The sequence below is a fragment of the Nycticebus coucang genome, chromosome 10 (assembly GCF_027406575.1).
Source record: "Nycticebus coucang isolate mNycCou1 chromosome 10, mNycCou1.pri, whole genome shotgun sequence".
In the NCBI taxonomy this organism is placed as follows: domain Eukaryota; kingdom Metazoa; phylum Chordata; class Mammalia; order Primates; family Lorisidae; genus Nycticebus; species Nycticebus coucang.
The window spans coordinates 92,267,708-92,289,428 of record NC_069789.1 but is presented as its reverse complement, the minus strand read 5'-3'; the positions used below and the strand labels follow the sequence as shown (position 1 = coordinate 92,289,428).

At 36.9% G+C, this 21,721-nt stretch overlaps 1 protein-coding gene across 3 annotated transcripts in view; it reads right to left on the bottom strand.

Annotated features, from left to right (window-relative positions):
- NME7 (NME/NM23 family member 7) overlaps positions 1-21,721 on the bottom strand; it is a 182,861-nt gene that overhangs the window by 27,982 nt on the left and 133,158 nt on the right. For 2 of the 3 annotated variants that reach the window (XM_053604198.1, XM_053604199.1), the window contains exon 11: positions 16,199-16,306. In XM_053604198.1, coding sequence (XP_053460173.1) covers positions 16,199-16,306 — 108 coding nt within the window. Of the gene's footprint in view, positions 1-7,262; positions 7,319-16,198; positions 16,307-21,721 lie in introns of all 3 variants that reach the window. The other variant, XM_053604197.1, reaches the window with a different exon arrangement.

Below are 21,721 nucleotides of genomic sequence, written 5' to 3'. Positions count from 1 at the left end.
TGTCTATTAATTTATTTTTTTAATTTCAACATTTTCCCTCCAGATTTTTCATGTTTTTCCTTTCTTTTCTTTCTTCATTTTTCTAGTTTAAACATCATTTTCCATTGTTGCCTTCTTTAACAGTTAGAACTTCATTTTTGCTAGTGTTTCTACCCCTATTATTTGGTTTTTCCCCCAATTTTATCCCATAAAATTTTCTGTTTGCTTGTTTTGGTTTGATTTATAGCATTTTTGTTTTTCCTCTGTACTTGGTGGAGGTAGGGTACTGTGTCCAAACAGGCTAGCAAAGAGCTGCTGACTGCAAGGGAACCACCCAATACAGCACCCCCAGAGGTGGGGGTTTTTAAGGTTGGGTCAAAGTACCCTACTCTACACCTATATTGCTCCTGTCTCCCTCTTTCTGTGCCTCTCTTATTTCTGTCAATATTCCCTTTTACTCATCCCCTCTTTTTTCTTTTCTTTCTTTCTTTCTTTCTCTCTCTCTCTCTCTCTCTCTCTCTATCTATCTATCTATCTCTCTCTCTCTTTTCCCTTCTTGTTCTTCAATCTGCTCATCCTTCTGCTCCTGTACCAAAAGAATTCATCGAAACCCTAGTCCAGAGGCATGGTAACTTAAAGAGCCAGAGGAAGTGACAGGAAAATTGGGGCAAGGAAACAGAAAAAAGAAAATACTCATGAGGAAGAATCAGCAGAAAAATCTTGACAACATGAAAAACCAGTCCAGAGCAACCCCCCCAAGGGGCTGTGAGGTAGCTACTGTGGAGGATTCCACCTATAAAGAAATGGTAGAAATGACAGAAAGGGAATTTAGAATACAGATAATGAAAACAATGAAGGAAATGATAGAAACAATGAAAGGAACTGCTCATAAAGTAGAAAATAATGAAAAGAGGGGTGGCGCCTGTGGCTCAGTGGGCAGGGCACCGGCCCCATATACCAAGGGTGGCAGGTTCAAACCCGGCCCTGGCCAAACTGCAACAAAAAAATAGCCGGGCGATGTGGCGGGCACCTGTAGTCCCAGCTACTCAGGAGGCTGAGGCAGGAGAATCGCCTAAGCCCAGGAGTTGGAGGTTGCTGTGAGCTGTGTGATGCCACGGCACTCTACCAAGGGTGATAAAGTAAAACTCTATCTCTACAAAAAAAAAAAAAAAGAAAGAAAGAAAATAACGAAAAGGAAATCCAAAAACAGAATCAAATAAGAGATGAACAATATGAAGAATATAGAAAGGATATAGCAGAGCTGAAGGAATTGCAACAGTCAATTAGGGAACTTAAGATGCAATAGAAAGTATCAACAACAGATTAGACCATGCAGAAGAAAGAATCTCAGAGGTACAGGACAAAACTCTTGAGATAACTCAGATAGTTAAACAGGGAGAAAAGAAGAGAGAGAAAGCAGAACGTTCACTAACAGAATTATGGGACTTCATGAAGTGTTCAAACATATGAGTTATAGGTATCCCACAAGGGGAAGAAGAATGCCCCATGGGAATGGAAACCATACTAGAGAATATTACAAATTTCCCAAATAACACCAAAGATTCTGACACACTGCTTTCAGAGGGATATCGGAACCCAGGTTGCCTCAACTCTAACAGAGGTTCTCCAAGACACATTGTGATTAACCTGTACAAAGTCAAGACAAAAGAAAACATTCTTCAAGCGGCCAGGAGTAAGTGCCAGTTGACCTACAGGGGCAAATCCATCAGGGTGACGGCAGACTTCTCTTAAGAAACTTTCCAAGCAAGAAGACAATGGTCATCTACCTTTAATCTACTTAAACAGAACAATTTCCAGCCCAGAATTCCACATCCTGCTAAGCTAAGCTTTAAAATTGACAGAGAAATCAAATCATTTACTGATATACAAACACTGAGGAAATCACCACAAGACCATCTCTACAGGAAATATGTCAACCTGTTCTACACACTGACCATTACAATGGATCAACAACAAAGTAAGAACTCAGAAATTAAAGGACAGAACCTAACTTCCACACTGATGCAAAAGATAAAACTAAGCCATGAACTCTCACAAAATAAGGTAAATAGAACACTACCACACTTATCAATTATCTCAATAAATGTTAATGACTTGAATTCCCCACTAAAGAGGCACAGATTGGCTGACAGGATTAAAAAACGCAAGCCATCCATTTGCTGTCTTCAGAAAACACACCTGGCTTCAAAATACAAATTGAAACTCTGAGTTAAGGGTTGGAAGACAATTTTTCAGGCAAATGGAATTCAGAAGAAAGGAGTTGCAATCTTATTTTCAGATACATGTGAATTTAAAGCAATTCAAGTCAAAAAAGTCAAAAAAGACAAAGATGGTCACTTTATATTGGTCAAGGGAAAAATACAAGAAGAAGATGTTTCAATTCTAAATATTTATGCACCACCTTAAGTGCTCCTAGATTCTTGAAACAGACCTTACTCAGTCGGAGCACTATGATAACTTATAATACCATAATAACAGAGTACTTTAACACTCGTCTTACTGAGCTGCACAGATCCTCTAAACAGAAATTAAAGATATGAGAGATTTAAATGAGACCCTAGAACAACTGTGCTTGATAGTTGCATATAGAGCACTCCATCACAAAGATAAAGAATATACATTCTTCTCATCACCTCATGGAACATTCTCCAAAATTGATCATATCCTGGGACACAAAACAACCTCAACAGAATCAAAAGAATTGAATTTTTACCTTGTATCTTCTCAGACCACAAGGCACTAAAGGTGGAATTCAACTCCAACAAAACGTTCAGCCCCACACAAAGGCATGGAAATTAAACAACTTTCTGTTGAATGACAGTTGGGTGCAGGAAAAACTAAAAGAGGAGATCATTAACTTCCTTGAGCATAACAACAATGAAGACGCAAACTACCAAAACCTGTGGGATACTGCAAAAGCAGTTCTGAGAGGAAATTTTATCATTTTAGATGCCTACATTCGAAAAACAGAAAGAGAGCACATCAACAAACTCAAAAGCCATCTTATGGAATTGAAAAAAGAAGAACGATCTAAGCCTAAACCCAGCAGAAGAAAAGAAATATCCAAAATTAAATTAGAGATCAATGAAATTGAAAACAAAAGAATCATTCAGAAAATTAATGAAACAAAGAGTTGGTTTTTTAAAAAAATAAATAAAATAGATAAACTTTTGGCCAAATTAATTAGAAATAGAAAAGTAAAATTTCTAGTAACCTCAATCAGAAATGATAAAGGGTAAATAACAACTGATGCCACAGAGATATAAGACATTATCTGGTAGAATACTACCAGAAACTCTATGCCCAGAAATTTGACAATGTGAAGAAAATGAATCAATATTTGGAAACATTCCCTCTCCCCAGACTTAGCCAGGAAGAAATAGAGCTCCTGAATAGACCAATTTCAAGCACTGATTAAAGAAACAATAAAAAATCTTCCAACAAAAAAATGCCTGGGTCTGGATGGCTTCACACCAGAATTCTATCAAACCTTCAAGGAAGAGCTTTTTCCCATACTGCAGAAATTATTCCAAAAAATTGAAGAGGAAGAAATCTTCTCCAACACATTCTACGAAGCAAACATTACCCTGATACCAAAACCAGGAAAAGACCCAACTAAAAAGGAGAATTTCAGATCAATTTCACTAATGAAGATAGATGCAAATATACTCAACAAAATCCTAGCCAATAGATTACCGCTTATCATCAAAAAAGTCATACATCATGATTAAGTAGGTTTCATCCCAGGGATGCAAGGCTTGCTTAACATATGCAAGTACATAAACATTATCCACCATATCAACAGAAACAAAAACAAAGACCAAGATACAGAAAAGCATTTGATAAAATCCAGCATCCTTTTTTCATTAGAACACTGAAGAGTATAGGCGTAAGTGGCACATTCTGAAACTGATCGAAGCTATCTATGACAAACCCACAGCTAATATTTTACTGAATGGAGTAAAACTGAAAGCGTTTCCTCTTAGAACTGGAACCAGACAAGGTTGTCCTCTGTCACCATTATTATTCAACATAGTGCTGGAAGTTCTAGCTAATACAATTAGGCAAGATAAGGAAATAAAGGGCATCCAAATAGGAGCAAAGGAGGTCAAACTCTCCCTCTTTGCTGATGAACCCCACAAGACTCCTGGAAGTCATCAAAAAATATAGTAATGTCTCAGGAAATAAAATCAATGTCCACAAGTCAGTAGCCTTTGTATACAGCAATAACAGTCAAGGTGAAGGACACAACTTCCTTCACCATAGTTTCAAAGAAAATGAAATACCTAGGAATATACCTAACAAAAGAGGTGAAGGACCTCTATAAAGAAAATTATGACATCCTAAGAAAGGAAATAGCAGAGGATATTAACAAATGGAAGAACATACCATGCTCATGGCTGGAAAGAATCAACGTTGTTAAAATGTCTATACTTCCCAAAGCAATCTACTGATTCAATGCCATCCCTATTAAAATACCAACATCATACTTTCAAGACTTGGAAAAAATGATTCTGCATTTTATATGTAACCAGAAAAAAACCTGTATAGCTAATGTGGTTCTTAGTAATAAAAACAAAGCCAGAGGCATCAGTATACCAGATTTTAGGCTATACTACAAAGCCATAGTGGTCAAGACAGCATGGTACTGGCACAAAAATAGAGACCATAGACACTTGAAATCGAATAGAAAAACAGTAAATGAAACTAACATCTTACAATCACCTAATCTTTGATAAACCAAACAAGAACATACCTTGGGGAAAAAGACTCCCTATTCAATAAATGGTGCTGGGAAAACTGGATATCCACATGTAAAAGACTGAAACTGGACCCACACCTTTCTCCACTCACAAAAATTGATTTAAGATGGATAAAGAACCTAAATTTAAGGCATGAAACAATAAAAATCCTCAAAGAAAGCATAGGAAAAACACTGGAAGATATCAGCCTGGGGAAAGACTTCATGAAGAAGACTGCCATGGCAATTGCAACAACAAAAATAAATGGGACTTCATTAAACTGAAAGCTAAGGAGACGACAACCGAAGGAAATAGACAACCTACACAATGGGAAAGGATATTTGCATATTTTGAATCAGACAAAAGCTTGATAACTGGGATCTATAGAGAACTCAAATTAATCCACATGAAAAAAGCCAATAATCCCATATATCAATGGGGAAGACACATGAATAGAACCTTCTCTAAAGAAGACATATGAATGGCTAACAAACATATGGACAAATGCTCATCATCCCTAATTATTAGAGAAATACAAATCAAAACCACCCTGAGATACCATCTAACCCCAGTGAGAATGGCCCACATTTCAAAATCTCAAAACTGCAGATGCTATTGTGGATGTGGAGAGAAGGGAAAGCTTTTACACTGCTGGTGGGACTGCAAACTAATACAACCTTTCTGGAAGGAAGTATGGAGAAACCTCAAAGAACTCAAACTAGACCTCCCATGTGATCCTGCAATCGCATTACTGGGCATCTACCCAGAAGGAAAAAAATCCTTGTATCATAAGGACACTTGCACTAGACTGTTTATTGCAGCTCAATTTACAATTGTCAAAATGTGGAAAACAGCCTAAATGCCCACCAACCCAGGAATGGATTAACAAGCTGTGGTATATGTACATCATGAAATACTATTCAGCCATTAAAAAAAGGAGACTTTACAGCCTTTGTATTAACTTGGATGGAAGTGGAAGACATTATTCTTAGTAAAGCATCACAAGAATGGAGAAGCATGAATCCTATGTACTCAATTTTGATACAAGGACAATTAATGACAGTTAATGACATGGTGGGGGCGGGGGTGGGGGAAGGGGAGAGGAGAGAGAGAAAGAAGGAGGAAGGAAGGGAGGTGGGAGAAAGGAAGAGCAAGAGAGGGGGAAGGAGGGACGGGGTGGAGTCTTGGTTTGTGCCACACCTTTTGGGGGCAAGACATGATTGTTAGAGGGACTTTTATCTAACAAATGCAATCAGTGTAACCTGGTTTCTTGTACCCTCATGTCCAACAATAAAAAAAACAAAAACCACAAAACAAAAATGATAGTGATGAAGATAATTTTTTTTTTCTAATGTCCTTATTTGGTAAATTAAAAAATATATCGATCATATGTCTATCCCAACCTGGGTTTTACTACTATTGTTTATTGCTTACTTTGTTTTTGGAACTATTCCAGATCTGTGAAATTCCAGATCTGAGAACTATTAATCAAGAGAACTAATCAAGAGAAAAATTTGACTTAACAGTGTAAGACGGTGCAGTGTCTTCTGGCTAGGGCAGTGATTCCCCAAGTGTGGAATTCTGGACCAAGGGCCTCTGCATTAACTAGATTTGTGAGAAATGCAAATTCTCAGGTTCCACCTCAGATGTACTGAATCAGAAACTCCAGAGTAGAGCCCAGCCATCTGTGTTTTTAAGAAGCCTTCCAGTGGACTCTACTGCTTCTAAACTTTTGAGAACCACTAAGGAATAGGTAGGAAAGACGAAAAAGTGCTGAGGCAAATGTCTGAAGATTCCTAAATGTCTGTTTAAGGTCACTTTTGGTCCCAAGATTTTGTATCTATTTATTTTATATGGATTTTCCACAGCTTTTAATTAACCAATTTAAAAAAAATTAATTCAAATTTATTTCCTAGAGTCTTCAGTGGATGATTTTATAGGTGCTAATATAAAGTGGGATAAATCATATTAAATATGGTCCTTAGGTGTGTTAGTCCATCAGACTTGTTACTTTGGGACTGAGAAAGTACTTTGGGACAGCCTATCTAAAGAACGTTGGAGCTGGGCCTATACTTGGGAAACTGAAAGACCTATGAACTTTTAACCCCCTGTGCGGAAGGTGGTTTCAGTCATTATAATGACAGCTTAAGTATTATAGTATAGTAACAATGCATAATATTATAGTATTATAGAAACTTCCACGAAGCGAACAGGTATTTAGGATAAATTATTCTGATTTTTATTAATAGAGGCCCACTATTGTCTTAGATGAAAAACCAAACTCCTACCTATGTTAAATGAGGGAAATATTATAGATACATTTATTATTATAGTACTACTATGGATCTAGGGTAAAAGTAATAGAAGTAACCTAGCAAGCAACATGAGTTCCACTTATGACTGGATATAGGAAGGAACGTGAATCCTTAGTCCAAGATTCCTTTATCTGAGAAAATAATCATCACTCATGAAATACTAACTGGACCATAAAGAAATAAAACTTGAAAAATGTGATATTACCTTACATGTGAAGTGTTCTGTTGAATATCACATTGAATAGCAGGTGTCACCACCTCCTGAGATAAGAAACATGATTTTATACATTATGTACACTATAGCAAGTGTTTTGCCTAGTGTTCCATTTTTGGAATGTCACATAACAATGGAGTATAATAAAACTTTTTTCTCCAAAAAAAAAAAGAAAACTTGATAGCCTAATCCTTTTCATATTTTCAGAATTTTTTTAAGGTCAATATAGAGATTTTTGAAATATCAGGTTGGAGAAAAAAACTATGCAAACTATTAGCTTTCTATGTACACATATTTTATGTTTTACTTTAATAAATAGCAATGAAAGAAGATTCTGGCAGCAGTGGACTTTTTTACTAATGCACAATACATGCACATATTTTCAGGATACTACAGTGAACTCTTCTGGTGACTGGTAAGTGGAGGAAAGATCAGGAGTCAGATATGATAATGAAAATGGGACTCATTCTCATCAGGGCACTGTGTCATCTTAGCCATATATAAAATGGAAATGGTGGGTAGCACCTGTGGCTCAAAGGAGTAGGGCACCAGCCCCATATACTGGAGGTGGCGGGTTCAAACCTGGACCTGGCCAAAAACTACAAAAAAAAAATGGAGGTGCACAGTTCCCATTTATGACATATTCCCCTATGCATTTACTCCAAGACCTTGAGTAAATGCAGTATGCTAGACAGGGGCCAGACAGAAGAGTCCATGATACGCCCAGGCCCTCAAGACATTTAATAACCAGAGGCAGCACCTGTGGCTCAAAGGAGTAGGGCACCGGCCCCACATGCTGGAGGTGGCAGGTTCAAACCCAGCCCCGGCCAAAAACTGCAAAAAAAAAAAAGACACTTAATAACCAGCAGGGAGAAAGACAAGTCTTGGTCCCCAGCACACCTTTGAGCCTGTTACATGCCCATACTAAGTGGTAAGTGTAGATTTACAAAACCTAAAGAGAATGATTTTCAGCTGTAAGAGTACCAGGGCCTCTGTCCTTGCTAGTCTCAGTATCTATGCAGTGAAGCACACACCACATACCCCAGACTTCTAGTCACTTCCTGGGAGGGCATATGGCAGCCTCAACACTGAGACTTCCCCTAGGAAATCCATGTAATTAACCAGGTCTTAGTTGGCTCCCTTCTGGAGAAGCCAAAGACTCCCCAATTCAGAGACTAGAATGCCCTTGGAAGGGTGATACCCTCAACTGCAGCTGAACCCATCTAGAGAGGCTATAGATCCCTTCAAATTTAAGAGGTGGCTGCTGTTTCCCACTCTCAGTGAGTCCTGAAAGCAGAAGAATCCCTTTGTTGGCCTGTGCTGGTTCTCCTGAAAAGCAGAACCAAAGCCAACGTCTAAAAAAGTCTGGTATGCCTCCACTCACTAGGACAGTGGTTTCTAAATGCTAGTTTGACTATTACCTACATCAGATTCACCTGCTACATAAAAAAGAAAGAAAAAGAACCCCAGAACCCCTTCTTTATCAGTGCCAGTTATGTACCGAGAACCCCACTGGATGCTTGAAATCATGTATAGCTCTGAACCCTATATATCCTATGTTTTTTCCTACTCATACATACTTATGATAAGGTTTAATTTATAAATTAAGTATGGTAAGAGGTTAACAATAACTAATAAAATACAACAATTATAACAATATTCTATAATAATTCATCCCACCACTTAGAACACAATTTAAAACTTACGAATCGCTTATTTCTGGAATTTTTCCTTTAATATTTTAAGACCTCAGTTGACCATAGGTGACTGAAACCATGGAGAGTGAAACTGTGAAAAAGAGGGGACTACAGCTAGAGGAAGCCCATCCCAGACCTACTTAGCCAGAATCTTCTGCCACAGGGCTCCAAGTTTATGCAGTCTTAAAAGACTTCATGGTTTTGATGCATGCCATTGATTAGAAACCACTGCACCACGACAACAGTTCTCAAAATTTCTGGGTGTTAGAACCACACTCAGAGGGCTTGTAGAAGAATAGATTTCTGGGATCAATGCCCAGAGTCATGTGGCCTAGGGTGGGACCTGAAAATTTCATTTCTCAAGTCCTTGGCAGATGTGGATGCTCCTGAGCAGGGGAGAATGCTTAAGAATCGCCACACTACTCTTGCCTGTAGGGGTGATGGATGTGTTAATCAATTCGATGTAAGCATTTCACATTGCCTATCAAATCAGTATACTGAATCCCATAAATACGTCAATGTCATTATGCACCATAGTTATGATTTAAAAAAAAAGAATTGCCACACTAGGGATCAGCTGGGGCCCATTCTACTGCAAATCTGTTTACCAGCTAAATACCCCTTGTGGAAGATACTGCTTTTTACCTACCACTATTCATTCTCTCTTTTTTTTCTTCTAACAGAATCTTGATTTAGTTGTAGAGGGAGCAATGTTCCCAACTAACATAACTACATTTATCCACTTCCCTCCTAAAAAGAGGTGGCCAAGGACTAAAATCCCAGAAAAAAATAAATTAAAAAAAAATCATAACCAGAAGCTGTTTGGTGGGGTATCTGGCTTCTGGAAGGCTTAAAGGTGTGTGTTTGGGGTGTGGGGTGACTTAGTGGGCATTCCTCACCTTTTGCCCTCACTCTTTCCTCTCTTTCTGCCTGGAACACAGAGTGATAACTGGAGTTCTGACCACCATTCTGTGACAAAAGGCAAAAAGCACATGCTAAGGATGAACGAGAGGGCAAAGGAACAGCAGTTTGGGTTCTTGATGGTATTATGGGGCTGCAATAACAGCCCCCATGCCTACCTACCTACCTTCAGATCTCAAGTTATGGGGCAGGAATGCTAAAGTTCTAGTCTCTAGAGACATTCTTCTCAAGGTCTCTACTACCAGTGATCAGAAAATTATTTCTAACACCCATGTCCACCAAAACAGAGGCCATTCTTTTTTTTTTTTTTTTTTTTTGTAGAGACAGAGTCTCACTTTGTCACCCTCGGTAGAGTGCCGTGGCATCACACAGCTCACAGCAACCTCCAACTCCTGGGCTGAAGCGATTCTCTTGCCTCAGCCTCCCGAGTAGCTGGGACTACAGGCACCCGCCACAACGCCCGGCTATTTTTTGGTTGCAGTTAAGCCGGGGCCGGGTTTGAACTCGCCACCCTCGGTATATGGGGCCGGCGCCTTACCGACTGAGCCACAAGCGCCGCCCAAAACAGAGGCCATTCTATTCACCTATTTTTCTCCCATCCTGCTACTCTCACATGGCTCTGGAATTCCTCTTTCCTCCCCCAGTCTCAAACTGTTCTTTTTGCTTCCTCTGGAACTCAGTACCAAAGTAAATGCCCTTGACACTTAAACCTTTTCAATAGGCATCTTAGCTTTAAATGAATCTTGAACATCTAGTTCCTTGGAGTTCTCAGGTGAGACATCTCTGGACACAGGGTAGAAGAAGTCAATTTTCTCCACTGCCGCTACTTTGAGACCTGCTTTCCGCCTCCTCCCCCTGACTCTGAGGCTTATGCCATCTGGCCAGCTCTTCTCTTCTTGTTGTCACACCTTTGGTTTACTTTCCTTCTTTGCAAGACTTTGGATCACCATTTTCCTCTCTACCCTGCCTCCCAGCCATGATCTTAGGAAACTTCAGTGCCATTCAACACCAAACCTCTTTCAGTTTCTGAAACTACAAATTTCTAGTGACCATACTTTTTTTTTTTTGAGCCACAGGCACTACCCGTGACCACACTCTTAACATTATCATCACTATGAAAAACTACCTGTTATATTTTACATTTAGACAAGTCTACTCTGCCCACAGCTCCCTCCCTTGCTTATCCCAGGGATCTCTGTCTGTACCTTAAAAGAGCATTTGGCCCTTTGGCCCATTAACTTTCTCCCTTTCTTTAAGCATCTCCTACATCACATCCTTTCTCATTTATACCTTCAACAACTCTTGCTGACATCCTCCATTATCTTTCCTCACTGAACCCACCTATAAAAATCTCAACCATGGGCCAATCAAATGTTCATTAGAAAAAAAAAAGTGATATATAAAATCTCCCAAATCAACTTGCTCATAAATACTACCCATAAATCTATTATTCTGTGATCAGCACTTTCTCTACAGCTATTTCAAACCTTCTCCATGCTCCTTATTTAAAACTCCTGGTAAACCTGATGTATGGTGTGCACTTGTGGTCCCAGCTACTTGGGAGGCCAAGGCAGGTGGATCATTTGAGGCCAGCCTGGGCCACAAAGCAAGACACTGTCTCAAATAACAACAAAAACCTACTGTTGCCAGGTGTTTAGGAATTTATGATAGTAATATAGAATACATACCATATATTATATAATACTCTGGGGAGTCTGGGAAGTTACCCATAATCTAATACATTAATATTCCTTCAACAGTGTGAAAAGTCACACTAAATGGTTAAATAAAAATAATACAGAATCTGATGTAGGATTAGATAAAGCTTTGCCATCAAACTTATTTAGAAAACTTTGGTTTTCAGAAATGTTTAGATTTTGATATCACAGATAAAGAAGGTAGTCCCTGTACCATTTCACTAGGGAGGGATAGCAGTTAACTTTGATTCATTATCAGAGTTATCCTGCACGTCCAATTATTCTCTGAGGGTGTCTGTTGGGCTACCCCTCTAAATGTCTTTTGAAGCTCACTGCTTCTGGCTATGCCTTCTGCCACATCCACTCGGGCAACAAGAATTTTCTCCTGAATTACCTTAATAGCTTTCTACCTCATCTTTCTCCCTCCTGACTCCATGCCCCTGTCCCCCTGCCCTCGCACAGCCCCCTTTGATCTGTTATCTACGCTGCAGCCAGAGTGATCTCTACAACACAGATATAACTGTGCTACTCACCTAAAACATTTATTTGGATCCCTAATGCCCTCTGGATAAAGTTCATATGTCTTAAGATGACTTTACAAGGCCCCTGCTGACTTTTCCCGTCTTATCTCTCACTATTTCCCACATCCTGGTCAAAGCTCCAGTCTTACTGAACTATTTTTAGATCTCCTAGAGAAGGCTGTTTGCTCTTGTCTTTGTACAAGTTGTTCCCTCCTTGACAATGTACTAGGAAAGATCATAATTCTTCTTCCTTTAAGACAGAAACTAAAACTAAAGATAAATTATGAGTAGCAGTATATGCAAAGGCCTGTGTTAACCATGGCCAAGAAATCAGGGCTTGTCCAATCATCTTAGTCACCCTACACCTATATTTATTTCTAGTTAATTCTTGATTCACTATTCTCACACCCTCCCACTCCCAGTGAACCAGAACAAGAATCTATGCATAAGTAATTATATAACCAAATTCAGATCTGTTTTTATCAACTATTTAATCTACAATGAAATATTTTATATGCTTCTTAAAAATTGTATTTTCTAATCATAAAAGTAATATAACCAAGTTACAGAATACTTGGAAAGGACAACAGAGGAAAGATATGTATTTTCATTATTCTATAAAACAATTGCTATTATTACTATCTCTTGGAAGGTAGTCTCCATGAGGACAGGGGCCATGTGCATCCTGTTTACTGCCATGTACCCAAGGGCAGTATTTTTAATGTTCTGAATGTGAAAGATTAAGTTATTATGCTGTGGATAGAATTAAAATTCAAACATATTTAAATTTTCTACCATATACCCAATCAGCAACTTAGAGAATTTTAGTTTCAGTACATGCAAAGTTGTGGTTGTTCCTAATCAAAAAAAGAGGGTCTTGGGAGGACACTCCAGGTACAGAAGCAAAATGAAAGGCAGCAAAGTAGACTTTTTTTTTCAATAAAGCCTGGAGAAAGATGAAGAAAGTGAGGAGAAAGCAAAATCACTCTTAGAAGCATCATCCCTGACAGGTGAGATGAGGAGCAGCGAAGAGGAGGAGATACTATCTGAGGGTGCGTCCCTGATCAGAGATCTAGTCTTTGTGTCACTCTTATTTTTACTTTGAAGACCTAAGATAAACTCTGTTAGCCTTTTAAGTGTCTCGTAATACTTTACCATTGAAAGCTAAGCAACAATTCTGTAAATAGTTAATTGAGAGAGCATCCTTGACTATGTCAGGATTCTTTATTCCATGTTACTGACAAAAGAGGTGAGGCAAGGAAAGAAAACGTGATTCATCCAAGGACATACCAACTAAGAATTATCAGCCATATATGAGGAGGCCATTGAAGCTATAAATCCTGGTTTTTGATTAATTCTCTAAGCCACACAGTCACTAATTTGCGATGAAATCTACAAGGTGGTTAGGTCAGGAAAGTTTTAATCATTTAGTAAATAGTTTTATAAACTGCAGGCATTGATAATCTATATCATATTATATGAGAAAAATCATAGCATACTTTGGATACTATTTTAAATGGGTATATATTTCATGATTAATAATATTTCCATTTCACTGAGTAGAAGTCTCTATTCAACTCCAGTGTACAGGTCTATCTTAAGTTGAAGGGAGGATTTATAAAACAGGTGAACACTTAAAACATTTAATTTTAATTAATGGTAATTAAAAAATAAAGCTTGTTACATTTTTATATTTCACAAGTATGTCTACATTTCACACTAGGATGTATATTTTAGATAAGATTTTAATAGGTGGATGTTAATCTTGGATTATAGCAAAAAGTTTCAATGGAGCTAGCAAAGTCATTCTCTAGAGCATAAAACCAAAACCTGATGGGAATAAATTTAACAGGCTATGTCCAAGTGCCATATGAAAAAAAAAATGACCCTACTGCTTCCATAAAAGTAAAGGATTACCATATATGAAGTTGGAAAGATTCATAATTAGAGATATATCATTCTCACATAATTTATAAGTATATTGTAATGTCAATCAAGGTCCCATTTGTATCTTCTCAGGGTGAAATAAAGAACTTGGTAAAAGTCATGTGAAGTTCATTTGGAGAAATAAATTTAAGAGACTAACAACACTTTTGTAAAGTATAAATAAACTATAATAATAAAAACAATGTTTTGTTGGCACAGACCAATGGAATAAAATTGAAAGTTCAGAAACAGGTTCAGGTATATGTAAGCATCAAGAAATAAGAAAGAATGATGAAAAGATAAAAGGATTTAATAAACAATGTTGTGATGGGTGGCTACCTTTGTACCTCATCATACCATATGTCAACTGGACTGAACATTCCAACATGAGAAAATGCAAACAAAATGTTTGGGGAAGGCTTTTCTATGTTTGACTTCAAAGATATAAATTAAAACCAAAAACTAATTGATCTGATCACATAAAAACATAAATAAAACTCACACAGATATGTACCTAAGAATATTAACCAATTTTCTCTCATTTAGAACACTTTTTTTTTTCAAAATCATTCTACTTTATCTGGATATACCTGATAATAAAATTGGAAAAACTATATTATTATAAAGGGAAATTACAAACATATTTCACTTATAAATGAAGATGCAATATCCTAAACAACATATTAACAAGTTGAATTAAAAATTAATGTTCAAGTAATGTACTTTGGTCAAAATTAAATACAATTTACGTGAATTAGTCACTATTTTCTTTTCTTTTTTTCATTTATAACACTTAAATTTAGCATTTGTTTTTCAATTTCATTTATTTTCTTCTGACACACATTTTTTTTTAAACTAAAAGAAGTTAAAAATGTCAATTTTTTTTTAAGTTTCTTTTTTTGGCCTGGAAATGACATTCTTAACCCCAAACCAGACCATTTTCCACTTATATTTTATTAGAATTCTTTCACTGTTTCTTATTTTATGTTAACATGCACATAGATGAAATGTCCGAACATGGCTGTGGCTCTTCTTAGCTGTTTGATCTGGGGATGTTATTTAACCTGGGTCCCAATTTCATGTATGAGAAACAACAGACATAATAATACCTCCCTCTTAGAGTCACTGTGACAACTAAAATAAATAATTCAAACAAAGTATTTTTCATGGTAGAACCTGATTCATAAAAATTCCCAGTATATGGTAGCTATTACTTTCAATGCTGTCACATAGTATATTGGCTTTCTTAATTTCATTGGCATATTTTCATGACTACCAATTTATGGCAATAGTATTGTCAATCAATTTAATGACAAATCTCACACAATTTAATTAAAAATTAATATTGTAGTTTTTTTTAACTTTTTACCATAATATATGACAATCAGAAAAAATACCTTAATTCTTTGAAAACTACCCAATTATACACAGCATCCTACAACTGTCTTTTCGTTTGCTTGTTTTTCTTTTTTGTTTTTTGTTTGTTTGTTTGTTTTTTGTTTTAAGAGTGTCTCACTCCGTTGCCCAGGCTTGAGTATCCTGGTGTCAGCCTACCTCACGCAGCTTGAACTCCTGGGTTCAAGTGTTCCTCCTTCCTCAGCCTCCTGAGTAGCTGGGACTACAGGTGCACACCACCACTCCTGGCTAGTTTTTCTGTTTTTAGTAGAGATGGATGGGGTCTCACTCTTGCTCAGGCTGGTCCTGAACTCCTGCGCTCAAGTGATCTTCCTGCCTCAGTCTCCTAGAGTGCTAGGATTACAGGCATGAGCCATGATGACTAGCCAGCCCAATTTGGTCTTTTAAAGGTGAGGTCTAGAGCAGGCATCCTAAAACTTTTTAAACAGGGGGCCAATTCACTGTCCCACAGACTGTTGGAGGGCTGGACTATAGTTTAAAAAAAAAACAAAAAAAAACTATGAACAAATTCCTATGCACACTGCACATATCTTATTTTGAAGTAAAAAACAAACGGGAACAAATACAATTCATACCGCTTCATCTGGCCCATGGGCCGCAGTTTGAGGATGCCTGGTCTAAAGTCATCAGATACCCAAGTGACAATGTAATTCAAGAATAAGATAAATTTTCTTACACATCAGAGCTGCTGAAATTATTTATCAGCTTGAAATACATATCAACAGGATGTTTACTCTTCTTTATCTTACCTCTAATAGGCCATCCTCTGGCAGATCTGTACAGTGAACAGCATTCTGGATCTTAGTTTTACCAAAGATTGCTCTGAGGGTTCCAGGGCGTAAATGCCGGGCAATTTCCTGTTAAATACACATTCACATATGGATAAAAGTTAGTCATATGGTGTTAATAAGAAAAACATCAGCTATATACAACACTTGAATTATTTTATTTATAAAATACATGTTATATATTGAGGGTGCTGATTTTTCCTAGAAACAATATTAATATATAAAATTTTGAACACTGAAAATTTTCAGCTCACTCACAAGGTTTTTACTCTGGCCCAATATAAAGTCCACTGTAAGCTATGTAGCAGGGAAACGATTATTCCATTTCTTTTTATCATTATGGGAATCACACAAAATATGAACCCAGCTCATTAATCTGAAAGACCTATGTTTTATAAAAACAGTAGAGATCCCTAACAACTTGATTTAAAATGAATCAGTTTGACGATGGCGCCTGTGGCTCAAAGGAGTGGGGCGCTAGCCCCATATGCCAGAGGTGGGGGGTTCAAACCCAGCCCTGGCCAAAAACTGCAAAAAAAAAAAAAAAAAAAAAAAAGAACCAGTTTGGTATTATTTATTTCAAAATATTTAGTTTGAGGTTGTCTGAGCTGTGATAACACAGCATTCTACCCAGGACAACAAAGACTCTGTCTCAAAAAAAAAAAAGAATGTTAATCATGGTTTTAGAATGAAGGCAAAGGCAAAAGTTTAAATAACCAAGTAGTAAGATTTGATAATAATCTATAAATTAAAAACCTCATAAAATATGATGTATGTTTACTGGTATAAAATGTTTTATGTAGGTAAATAACAATGATGAAGCATAAAGATACAGAATAAAAAGTATTTAGTTCATAGCTGCCCTTAAAATCAAGGCATTCATTCTGGATCCTTTCAGAAAAGGTGTTGATAAATTTTTTTAGTCTTGACGACTACAAAATAGTATATATATTCATAAAAGTAAAAAACATTAAAATACTAAAAAATACTAAAATTCAAAATGCGAAAAAGTGAAAGTGAATTATTAACAGTAGAATCTTTCTATTCTATTTCCTGATAGATTTTCCCTAATTTTTTCTAACAGATTCATGTTCTTTCTGGTCCTTGTATTCTACAGTAAAAACCATGATACAAAGCACAGTCTCCTTACCTTAAAGGAGCAGAAATGATTATCAGACACACAAAAAAGCAATACAAAGTACTAACATACAATTTCATCTAATATCATAAATAATGCTTAAAAAGTTATCACAGTATTTACAACTGATAGGTTATGCTGAGAAAATGAGACTCTTTATTTTTATTTGTTTTATTTTTTGAAAATGAGTCTTTAGCGAGCACTATTTATTTGTACTTAGAGGGTCAGCGGTCTTAAACTCCACCAGATTCTGGACATATTCATCTTCCACTATAACCTTGCCTGCTCAGCACCATCAAGCCAAATTCTTGGTATGTTACAGCTCATTGTAAACACTTAATGCTCTGCTCCAGTAATCTTGCAGTGAGGGGAAGAATTTTGGCTTATAGAATAGCCTCTAAATCTAAGACATTGATTTCTTTTTTTTTGGCCGGGGCTAGGTTTGAACCCGCCACCTCCGGCATATGGGACTGGCGCCCTACTCCTTGAGCCACAGGCGCCGCCCTAAATCTAAGACATTGAAAAATGCACCAAATAGAATGGTGATTGGCAAAATATTGACAACAAAGAAGAGGCCATTTATTTAATTATTACATGGCTATGCAAGTCATAAAAATGACATTCTTTGTTAAATTATCGGCCTATCAAGTTGCTGGAGTATGTCTGGAAAGAACAAATTGCTTCCACGGAAGCCATTCTGTTTTAGTTCTCCACAATACAGAAGAGATATGCAAAAATGAAAATAATCTCCCATTTAAAACAAATTAGAGAAATATTTGTAAGATTTATTAATCATAAAACCTTGAAGAAAGAGAACTTTGTAATCACTATAGAATAAATTTACATACAGTCATGTGTCACTTAACAGCAGGGATAGATTCAAAGAAATGAGTCATTAGTTAATATCCTCATATGAACATCCCAAGAGTGTACTTACGCAAACCTAGCCAGGATAGCCTACTACCTACCTGGGCTATATGATTTACTGCTAGGCTACAATCTGTACAACATGTTATTGCACTGAATACTGTAGACAATTGTAATACAATGGCAATTATTTGTATATCTATACATAGAAAAGATACACCAAAAACATGATAGAGCAGTCAAAGAATGGTATACCTGCAGAGGGTACTCACTATGAAAGGAGCTAGCAGGACTGGAAGTTACTCTGGGTAAGTCAGTGAGTGAGTGGTAAGTGAAGGCCAGGGCCTAGGATATTACTTTTTATATAAACACTGTACACTTAACTACACTGAATTTATTTTAATATTTTACTTCTTCAATAATAAACTCAAGTTGCTGAAATGTTTTTACTTTATAAACTATTTAACTTTTTGAATCTTTTGTAAGAACATAGCTTAAAACACAAATACATTGTCCATTTGTATAAAAGATTTTCTTATTTTATAAGTTCTTGTCTACTTTTTATTCTATTTGATTAATTTATTTATTGTTATGTTTTAAACTTCTTTGTTAAAACCTAAGTCACAGCTGGGCATGGTAGCTCATGCCTGTAATCCCAGCTACTTTGGAGGCTGAGGTGAGAGGATCACTTATGCCGAGGAGTTCCAGACCAGCCTGGGTGATACAGAGATTGATTAAGTATGTCTGGAAAGAAACTTGTCTCAAAACAAACACACAAACAAAAAACAAAACACAAAACAAAAACTAAGACAGAAACGCACACATAAGCCTTGGCTTAATCAGGGTCTTATCCCACTGGAAAGTCTTCAGGGACAACATGCCTGCAGCTACATCTGTGATAAAATGCCTTCTTCTGGAGACCTCCTGAAGGAACTGCCTGAAGCTCTTTAAAGTTACCTTTTTTTTCCTTTAATAAATAGAAGAAATACACTCTAAAATACTGATAAAAAGCATAGTAAATACATAAAGCAGTAATAGTTCTTTATTACTATTATCAAGTATTGTGTACTGTACATAATTGTGTGTGCTATACTTTGATACAACTGATAGAATCAGATTATTGACCCGCCTAGGTAGAACTAGCCCACCCAGGAAGGACTGAGTACATGTCCCTCCCAGGAAACAGTGAACAGACCAATCCCTGCCTCTCTGACCCTTTAAAATCCCCATCCACCATAGCCCATGTGTGGATTTCTTCTCGTGTCAGGAATTTCGCTCTACCTGCACCCTGGTGGAATAAACGCCACATTGATTGCACAAAGCCGAGACTTCATTTTCCTTTTGTCTCATGCCTCGGAATCATCTTTCATCTTTGGGTCCAGAACAACTAGGTCCTCTCAACAACTAGCAGCACAGTAGGTTTGTGTACACCAGCATCAGACAAATATGTGAATCAAAGACAAATGAAGCAACCATTTAAGACAGCAAATATTCACATTTCTAATTATTGCTTGTACTCTTCTATAACAAGACTTGTAATATTGAACAGTATATGCTAAGTTCTCTCCTTAACTTCTCTGGCACTTCAAAAATATCTCACCCAAACTGACCCTCAAACAGCTTTTCCCATTAGCATGCCACTTTGCACTAGGTATCTGCAGTTTTATACTCCCAGGAGATAAGCAATATTAAACTAATTTACAACTAAAACAAGATGATGAAATGTGGAAGGAATTAAAAGTATAAAGAGATCTAAAGGCCACTTTCTGCTAAGTCTAAGGATCCTTCTAGAACTTTTGCATAAGATTTATAAAGAGTTAAAATTAAAACTCAACTACTCATCTGTCTCATTGAAGGAGCTGAGAGTTCACTTATATACACTTATTCATGGTAAAGACTACATGAATTGTTTATTTTGAGGAATTATTAAAACATCAGGCTTATGAACTCTGATAGGCTTCATGTCTCACTTTATATTACATAAAATTTAGCTGTCATGTAAATTTATAGAAACTGAAGATGCTCATAATTAAATATTATTTCAGGTGAGATATTTAGATAATTGAGAACTATCTTTTCCATCAGGTTTCAATAGATCTCATGACACAGTGACCACTGCCTCTTATTGAGCTTTTGCTATTTCAGCCAACAACAAGCACTGGCTGAAACGAAGTCTTATTTGACACAGGTATTACTTTAAAATGTAAAATTATGATTTCCTGGTTTTCCTTCTTTTAATAGAGTTGAGTAAATCTCCTTACTCATTTTTATAAAAAATTACTGTTTATTTTAGGAAAAACTATAAAGATGTTTAATTTTGTAAGTAAAATCTGAGAACATAAACATTAGCACAGAGGGAAGGACACTAGTTAAATATTTTCCTATTTCTTTTCTATTTTTTCTAAATATTTAATACTACATTATAAGAGATTTTACCTTTGAGATGTGCTAAAATTACTACTGAGAAACTTGGGAGACTTTCTGCAAAAAGAATTATTCCACACACTCTACCCTATTCTGATAAAATAATTACTATCCAATTTTCCTCTACTATACTAAAGAAACCTATAATTCAATACTCAGAAACTTCCCCAAAGGAATAAAATAATGGAATATCTGGGACTCATTCTTCGCACTTCTAACACCCAATTCATTGCTAAGTCCTGTCAATACAACTGCTAAAATGTAGCTCATACCAGCCTGCTTCTATATCCTATGCTGCTGTCATAGTCTCTTGCCCAGAATTCAGAATTTTAAATTGTACTCTTGCTAGTCTATCTGGTCGTCTAGATTCCACTGTTCCTATAAATATATTCTCCACAAAACAGTCAGATGGAACTTTATAGATCCTAAGTTGAATTATACCATGTTCCTGCCTAAGACCTACTGATGCTTTCCTTCTTGAGATAAAATTCAGAACTCTCAGCATGACCTGGCTCCTGTTTACCTCTCCACCCTTACCTGTAAAGACTTAGTCATAGTAAGTCTTAGTAAGTCTTTTCCAGCTTTTGAAAGGCACTAAGCTCTTTCCTATCTCAAGCATGAAAACGCGTACTATTTTCCTTGAACATTCTGGCTCAGAAATTCTTCTCTTTTTCTGAAGAAGTTCATGTACTTTACAAATGTTTATAGTAAGTGACATAAATTGGGTATGACAGACTGTACAGAGTGGCTCTCTCAAGCCTTCATTCTGTCCTCCTTCTAGACGGAGGTTAGAAATCTAAAATCTATACTCCCCTGACATGCCTTTGGTGAGAGCTCTTGATGTGGGGAAGTTCCAAACAAGATTCGGAAGGCAGAACTGAGAAGAGGCCATCTTCCTGCTGCCGCTGCTGCTGCTGGCAGAAAAGGTGGGAGACAGGAGCGCTTGGAGGCCCCAGATTGCTGGGCAAGAGAGCCAGTGGCGGCAGTAGCAGGAGAGGCAGAAGCAGCAGCAGCTTCTGATTCTAGATGTAGGTATAATGAGGCACTCTTGAAAT